At 46.6% G+C, this 9,213-nt stretch overlaps 1 protein-coding gene across 1 annotated transcript; it reads right to left on the reverse strand.

The window, feature by feature from the left end:
- Positions 1-2,304: 2,304 nt before the first annotated feature.
- On the reverse strand, positions 2,305-5,379 carry LOC127784011 (transcription factor bHLH30-like). The gene is made up of 2 exons (XM_052311184.1): positions 4,903-5,379; positions 2,305-3,616 (listed from the first exon to the last, which is right to left on the reverse strand). Exons 1-2 carry the CDS (start codon positions 5,323-5,325, stop codon positions 2,936-2,938), a joined length of 1,104 nt encoding a protein of 367 aa, XP_052167144.1. The 5' UTR covers positions 5,326-5,379; the 3' UTR covers positions 2,305-2,935.
- Between the last annotated feature and the right edge of the window lie 3,834 nt (positions 5,380-9,213).

Genomic DNA, 9,213 nt, shown 5'->3' on the forward strand with positions numbered 1-9,213 from the left:
GTCTAGATTCATTTATATATGTCTAGATTCATTAACATCAATATGAATGTGGGAAATACTAAAGTGATTTATATTATGAAATAGAGGGAGTAGCATTTTTCATATTAATATGGAAAATGCTAAAATGACTTACATTGTTTTAGAGGGAGTACTACTTGGTTGGGCTGCTTGGGCACTTGGCCAGGCTAACCACGAGCTGATAAGCTCATGATAGGCAGAAAGGACGTTTATGTACGTTTCCCCTGTTCATGGTAATAACAAAATTAATTGAGAGATTCGTGGAAAAATTTTTGGAACGTCCTAACGGCGTACCGTACATACAAGGACTTGTTGAGCAGCAACTCGTAAAACTACTACAAATACAGCACCACCCACACATGATATGCATGAATTTTCTTTTCTTACACGGAAGAGACACATGACATTTACACTACTACAAATACAGCACCCACACATGGCTGCAAATCCCTGACCACTAAAATCCTGTGTAAAAATATCTTAGGTACCAGGATTTGAATATATGGGTGAGAAGTTAAGATCCACAGCTCCACACGACCACACCACATCGTTGGTGTTTTTGATGGCGTTGGAGAGTATATTTTCCTTGCCCTTGGAGACAGTTATATGAAATAGAGAAATTAAACCTTAGTTGATTAATTAAACAAACTCATTTAACTTTAAAAAACATTTTTGTATGAGCCATTTCTACTTTTATTTTACCTGAGTTGGAGTGTTTGAGAGGAGGAAAAAGAGAAAGTCCAAAAGATACATAAAACAAGATGATCCATTAGTGTATGGTTAATTAAGTATTAATTATTTTAAACCTAAAAATGGATTAGTATGATTTATAAAGCAACTTTCCTATATAACTTTTTTTGGAAAAGAACCTACCGTTTAATAGTTCGGAAAGTGTGTGTGTGAAAAACGAGATTTGTTCGATTTTTTTAGAATTGGCAGAAAATTTCATATTCCGAATTTATTATCCAATGACAGGCTACTTGATTAAGTTAATCGCCTCTTTAAAATGTTTCTACAAGCAGTCCTCATAATAAGAGGTGGTGGAATTAAAAGACCACGCAATATTTCCATATACGATGGTGTTAAACCGGTCGCATGTAAATATACTTTCTAAGCCGTCCATCTGTAGAGTTAGCTTCATTTTCACAATCTTTTAGTTATAGGCGGTCACCGAAGCTACATTTGTAAATGAATTTTAGTTGCATGTATAAATAGATTTCGTATTAGTATGCTTCAATGCTTCAACAATGGCTTCTACAAATTTTCACTACTACATAATACCAGAAAGGAGACGGCACTATAGGTATCGGAATAGCTAAACTGGCCCTATAGTACTTTTTCCGCCCACTGGCATCCGCGTGGACGCCAGCGGCAAAAGCTGGCACATTTCTGTACAAATTGGTGTCGGTTTTTAAATGGAACTAGCACTTATATTTCTTGTCAGAGAAAGGTGCCAATTTCTATTAGAAAACAACACCTTTATACGAGATAAAAATGTCGGTTTTTAATACAACCGACACCTGTCTTCCGTTCTCTCTTGTCCTTATCTCCTTAGTCTATTCACTTCCTTCTTTTCCCCTTTTGCTTCCTTATTATCCTTTCTCGTCCAATCCGTCCTCCTCTCCCTTTCCTTCCTCTTCCCCAAGCCACCACATCCCCAACCTCTCCTCTCTTCTCGTCTCGTCTCCTCCCCAAATCACTAGCCACGATTCACCATGCTGCCTCCTCCCCTCCACCTTAAAGGCCGATAGATTTGCATGGGGCAGTGCGGCGCTGACAGGCTAAACCAGCGCAAGGGCACCCCGCGACGTCGTCGTCCTCATCGGGTGGGCGAGCGGGAGGAGTGCCAATGCCCGTCACCGTCAACCACGCCTCTTGCGCCACAATGCCATTGCCGTCCTCACCCCCCTTGCTGCACGCCGCCGCCACGGCACCCTCGCAAGAGGAAGCGTGGCGCCGTTGTCCTCATCGGGTGAGGGAGCTGGAGGAGTGCTGGCGCCTGTCACCATCAATCACGCCTCTTGCGCCACGGCGCCATCGCCATCCTCGCCCCCTCACCGCCATGTACTGCTCCTCCGTGACGTTGCCACAGCGGACCGCCCGGGGCTCCTCTTTATTCTCTCATGTGAATATTTGATTATGTGATCTTTCTCTGTAAACTAACTTGTTTATTCTCTCTGATGTGAATATTTGATTCTGTGATCTATGAACTTGTTGATTCTCTGATGTTTACTTGTCTTTTTTTCTGTTACAGCTTTTGTTTTTTTTTTTCTTTTGGGCTTTGAAGCGTCGGCTCGGCTCGAATTGTGCTTGTTTTTAAACCGACACCTTTGAATCCTCCTCATCAGTGCTGCCTCCGTGGTGCTGATTGGAATGACATATTTTTAGTAGTGTTTCGAGCATATACAACTATACCATCCACTCTTAATTAAATCCATGAACAAACTCTAGTTTGCTTGGAGTGTGAGAGAGCCATGTACACTTTCATGTATTGTTCCATAAGCCATGTATATATACTTCACAAGGAAATCTAAAAACGATGCGGGCCAATTAATTCCACATTTCGTTGATATACCCCAAGAGAGATACCACCAGTAGATTTACACACCCACTCGCTGGCCCCCAGCTGCTTTGCACCCTTACATATCCAAGTCATTCCCAACACACACACATGCATTAATTTGTGTAGCACGCGCATGTGTGCACAACAACACACAAAGGGACATATAAAACTTTTCCCTTTCGCACCATGAAGCAGCTGCTCTCGTTATACCAAAGGACCACTAGTACTCCCAAAACCAACCCGAAAGCTTGAAAAATAACTAAAAAGTTTGCTACTTTCTCGTCATAGACGCCATGCATGGAAAGTGGTAGCTAGCTAAAACGCCGGCACGTTAGCTGCAACTAGTGTGTTACGCTACACCGAGCATTGCTCGTGCACTCCGTAGTTCATTCGCTGCCTCTTGATGCTGCCCCCGCCGCCGCCGGCGACGACAGCGCCGCCGGACGACGACGTGTCGCCGCTGCTCGCCGCCGCCCGGCGGTCCATCACGCCGCGCAGCGCCTCCTGGACCGTGGCTATGCACTCGTGCCTCCGGTGAGACGCCGCGAACTCGTCGTCGTCGTCGGCGGCGGCGCCGGCGCCGTCGATGCCGTGGCGAAGAAGGAGGCGATGCCCGTCCTCGTCGTCGTCGACGTCGTCGCAGTGCTGCTGCTGCTGCTCGTCGGCGGTGATGAGGAGCACGCTGCGGACGCGGCCGCCGAGCGTGGTGATCTCGGCGCGGCGCGCGCGGAGGCGGAGCGCGGCGAGCGCCCGGGCGATGTCCGGGATGAGGTCGGGGCGGTCCTCGCAGCACAGCGACGCACGCACCACGAGCCTCCCTTCCGCGTCCACCGCCGCGTCCACCGCCAGCTCGTCCGCCTCCGTCGGCAGCAGCTGCTGCGCCGCCGCCGACCGCCGCCCCACCACCGCATCGTCGTCGTCCTCGTCGTTGCCGTGGTAATCCCCCGCCGCCGCTGCCGCCGCGATCGCCGTCGTCTGCCGCTTCAGCTCCTTCACGTACTCGATCACCTCCGCCAGCAGCGACGCCTTGTCCGTCTGCACGCCACACACACATACAATATCACAACCACAAACGTAAGTCAGGGACGGATCTATAGTAGAAAGGCCGATATCAGGACACCGACGATTTTCGGTAAAACCTATAGGAAAACTGTTTATTCATATGTTATAACACCATATTTAAATATAATTAGCATACTAGGACACCGATAAACACGTTATGAGTATCACAACAACCACGAATCGATTTTCTGGATCCAGGCACTGACGTAAGTACGAGCTCATCAATAACCGAGCACTCACGCACGCACGCCGTGGCCACCAAATGATCGATCCGTCGGCGCGTGTGAGCTAGCGTCGCAAACCAAGACATACAGACGCGCGCGGCGTGGCGCGATGTGCAGCTTTTCTCACTGCGTTTCTCATGTCTTTTTGAGCTTTACGAACGCTAGGTTGGAGTTCTAAGCTTCTGACACAACAGTGTATGGCTAACGCTCACACTGACACACACACAGACATATGTACAGTGTGTACAGTGTCCAAGAGAGGCAGCGTTTTCGCCGAATGAAATATTTTTTGTCCCCTTGTTGTCTTGTCAGGGGGTTCGGGAGCACATATGGCGTGCGCGCGTGCAGTGGCCGCGTCGTCCTTCCACATTTGCCACTAACTAATGGCCACCACCACCTGGTTAGTGGTGTTTATCCTTTGATTAGTTATACTCCATGTGTTCATTCCACTTAGTACTCCGTACTATATTTGCTCGATGGCCCAATCCTATTAGAGTAGCAACTCCCAGGATATATATGCCATTAGCTAAATGGAAGAAAGCTGAAACTTACTACTATACTAATTGTTTTCAGGCAATCTATGATGATAATACTCAGTTTCTGCTATTTGCTTTTCTTGTCAGATTTATCTAGATAAGCAATCAAAGAACATAGTACTATATAAACTAAGCATCACAAAACTATTCTAGTACTAGCTAGCTACTAATCCCAGCCCATCGGTTAACTAGACAAAGTTAAGTCCGTTCATATTTTTTTATTGATAGAGCAGAATAAAAATTACAAGATTATAATCTTAGAAAGTTCGTAACCAGGAAAAAGAAAAAAAAATCGCAACCCTGGAAATTACTTCTCTATTATGGATCTTGCATTTCTTGTTCATTTGGTGTTTAGCCATGGACACGAGCCGGAATCAAATCGAGATCGGATTATATTGCGATAAGTGTATAGAGATGATCCAAAATGGCGTACGTGAGTGCAACTGTGTGCGTTTGTATGGATGATCGATCGATGGGTGCAACGGCGTGCATGGCTCACCTTGGTGGTGTTGGGTAGGAGGCTGCGGAGCCTGGCGAGGTGGCCGTTGATGCGCTGCCGGCGCCGCCGCTCGGCCTCGCTGTGGCTCCGCGACGCCGCCAGCGCCTTGGCGTCCATGATCTCCCTCGCCGTCACCCGCCCCAGCTCCGCCTGCAGGCTGCCGAGCAGCCCGGACACCACCGCCGGCTTACCGCCACCGCCTCTCGATGATCCCTCCGCCGCCGCCGCCGCCGCCGCCGCGCCACCACGCTGCTGCCTGGTTACCACCGGCGCCGCCGCGGCCTCGAAACCGAACCCGAACACCCCGCCCTGCCCGACCACGTCGACACACCCTCCGTATCCCCCCACCGCCGCCGCCGCCGGCTCGCCGACGAACCACGGCAGCAGCTGCGCCGCGGCGTCGTGGCTCCCGCCTTCCCACATCGCTAGCTCACCCAACCCACCACCACGTCGTTCTCTCTCTCTCGGTCAAACGGGTGATGGCTTTACGGAGGAGGAGACGAGGAGGAGGGGGGCCTTTTTATCGTGGGCTTTTGCCGCCGCGGGTAGTGGTCGATCGAGACGGCGAGGGAGGCAAAGGCCAGGGGGGCTCGTGTACGGCGCTGGCTTAGTGTAGCTTGAGCTAGAGAGAAGGGGCCCTTGCCTTTTTGCCTCTGGCTTAAAGTGTTTTCTTTTTGTTACTACTGTCCTTTTTGTGCTCTACGACTGCGAAACACATGTATACACATTGCATGCATGTGTCTCGTGATCGATGGTGGTCATCTGGCATCAATGCTTCGAGGGCTCAGCAGGCCTACATATACCTACGTGTTCTTGCTGCTACCACCTCCGTTCTATTATGCTTTTTCTTATAAAGTTTAACCATTCATTTTATTTAAAAAATTAATATAAATATAAAAATAATAAGTCATATTTAAAGTGCTCTTATAATAAAACAAGTCATAAACGAAATAAATAATAATTTTAAATTTTTTAATAAGATGAATAATCAAACATTATAAAAAATTTAAAGCGACAAATAATGTGGTACGATTAGTACTGCTTTCGATTGTTTTGAAAATGGCGAGTAGCAGTAGTACTGGAGTAGTATACTTTGATGAGTGTCTAGGGGTAGCAATTAGGAAGGGATTTATCTCTCGGAAGGAAGTAAAGTTCTCCACTAAAGTGAAATTATTTCTAGGTTATCCCCGTCCAATGACTTTATCAGGAACGGTGATTGCTGCTAAATCCATAGACCCCCCCCCCCCCCCTCCCTCCCCAACTAATATAATTTGGGTCACTTTGCCCAACATTTTGACCGCAACGCAATGACAGGGTATTCTGATTCTTTCGCTGTATCAAAATGTACTCCCCTACTCGAGCAGGCAGGCAAAGCGCAGCCGAAGTGGAGGGTTGTGATTTGACAATTCGGGGGCGCAATTCGAAACCTAGGCGTGATGGTACACGCATCGGCAATGGATGGAATGGAGAGATGGACCCCCAAACCCAACAGAAGAGGAGGAGGATAGCCCCACCGGCTGCGAGTATAAAGCCGACCAGCCCTGCCAAACAGTCAATAGAAAAAAGGCCCCGTGTGCCAGCGCCAGGGAACAGCACGATGCCCCCCCCCCCCCCCCCCCCCCCCCCCGGGGCATGCGTTGCGTTTTCCCCTTCCCTTCCCTTCCCTTCCCTTCCCCTCATTGACATCTCGCCACCGCCAATGCCAATGCACGCCACGCCGCCTATCTACTACGCACGCACGCAGCTACGGATGCTGCTGCTGCTACGGTTGTGTGTTGTGTGTGTGAGCCGTTCGAGCCAACGAGAGAGGGAGGCGTTGCGGGTGCATGCACGCGGGGGCACGGTTCTGTTGACGCCGCGTGATTGTGTCCGGGCGCTGGCCGTGGCCGCGGCTTTTTGGCAGGTGTGCGTGCCCTGGCCGCGCAGTGATTTCGTCTCGTCCCTCCTCCCCCCGCGCGCGCCGCCCGAGAGGCGCGCGACCGAATGATTGCGTCCCTCCTCCCCCCGCAGGCTGCCGCTGCCGCTGCGCGAGAAAATTTTAACGGAGAATCGCCTGCGCGCTCCGGCCGAAATGTGCCATCTCACGTCGTCTCGTGGGCGGCCGGGCGTTAGAAAGGTTTTTTGGGCAGGGGAGAAAGGTTTGGTTGGTTAATCTGTTTGGATGGTTGGCTCGTACGACGGCGTGTTACTAGTCCTTTTCACGGCCTTTTTTTTTTTTCTCCTCTCATCTCTCTTTTTGTCCCAATTCGTATGTGCCCGCATCATTGCGTTGGCTCGTGAGGCTGTCGACTTCTGGTTAAGCCACACTACTAGATCAATAGATCATCATCCTCCACTACGATACATCACTCCCTCAAATCTTTTGAGCATGGTATGAACGACTCCGAACCGATTTATTACAATCAAAATGCCGATAGCTCGAGTAGTTTACACACCTTTAGCTGACCACCACTAATGGAGCAAAATGTGAAGTGTTTTTTGCTGAGTGTTTGTGGGTGGTGAGATGGATGGATGGATGGACAGATGGATCATGGAGCATCCTGCTGGGGGGATGTTGAATTGGGAATGATGGTGGCAGTCACCCAGCACTACCAAGGCTAATCTTTCAGTATATTTTCCACACCACTGGATGGGTTATGCATATGGGTCCCGCGTGCGCTTGATATCATCACAACGCCATTATGACGTGAGTGCCAGGCACTTTTTCCTTGCTCCTCTTCCCCGGAACAAAATTTCCTAGTACAAAGCACCCTCCTCTCCCTTAAACCTTTTTCCTCGGCCAAAAAGGAGGGAGCAAAAGAAATAAAGACGTGTAGGGGCATAGTGCGACTAGTAGTACAAATTTTTTTGCTTGAGCTGTGCACCGGTTCAGGGGGCTCATGTGCTGCAATGATCATACCGCGCTAGGTAGACCCGCGAATGCATCCATGAGTTACGGCACCAACAAGCTAGTCGATGATTTGTGTTCGTCAAAAGTATTCTTTTTACTCGGTTAAAAGGGACCAGTAAAGCAGTACTCCATTTCCACCATCTTAAAAATTGAAAGTAGTAGTAAGAAAAAGTGTATCTATATTCATTGGTAAAATTATCACATTAATTGGAAGGATATAGCTAGTGCCGGTTATTTGTGGCGAGTCTAGCTATAAAGCTATAAATTGATAAGATAGTAGTATATATTACATCTTTCCAAATTGATCATCATACAATGAAATTTAAAATTTTCTAAATTGATCATGATATAACCGCATGGACACGGATTTCATTATAATACAATTAATGCAGTATGGGAGAATGTGTGCATGCTAGTGCATGTTGTCTTTGATTGATGCGATTTAAATTATCCTTGGTCTTGATGCATAAATATATGATGATTAATTTGGGAAGGAGCGAGTAGTTAGTATGATTGTAAAGACGTACTCCATCCATCTACTTTTGATAGTTATATTTCATCTTGGCACAATGACCAAGGATAAGTAATTCTACTTATCATCTATTTAAACATGTTACTCCCTCCGTCCAAATATGTAGCAACCTAGAATGAGATTAGACCAATCCTAGGACTACGAATCTGAAAATAGAGAATCTAGAAATACTCTATGTACAGATTTGTAGTTCTAGGATGGATCTAATCCCGTTCTAGGTTGTTACATATTGGGACGGAGGGAGTACGTTATTCCTTGTAAACAAGCGATTCATTAATATTTACATTTCTCGATGCCCATGTAGCCAATCTTGCGTAGAAGAATGGAGAGTCACGTATTAAATCCGAGAAAGTCATTAAGAGAATAGGTGATTGGATTGAAATATGTTTATCAAAAGTAAATTTTTCAGATTTGGAAATATGCCTTATCAAAAGTAGATAGAGGGAGTATTAACTAGACACTTTGTAGAATCTCACATGTTAAAAAAGAATTTTGGCCGTTGATTTATTTATGATAGTAGGTTATATTCTGATTTTTTAAGTACGATTATGTCATATTGATATAATTGGTTGAGTTAGATAAAAGCTTATATTATCTTAAAAAATCATCATGGAGTGTATATCTCAAATAAATACAATTAGAAATAATAATATTTACTCTAATTTGATAATTCGGAAACCAGTAATTAATAAATATGGTAGAGCTTGGATTATCAGTTTAGTATTTTACTAATTTAATTCTAAAATCGGAAACTAACAGTTAGACAGCTATAACTAATGTAGACCCTTGTCTTGGTACAAGCAATTACACTTTCAAAGTTAACCAATATGCTCAACGAATTTGAATATTTATAATATCAACAATAATAGCATGTGCCACGCACAGATTG

Source organism: Oryza glaberrima, chromosome 9 (assembly GCF_000147395.1).
Source record: "Oryza glaberrima chromosome 9, OglaRS2, whole genome shotgun sequence".
NCBI lineage: Eukaryota > Viridiplantae > Streptophyta > Magnoliopsida > Poales > Poaceae > Oryza > Oryza glaberrima.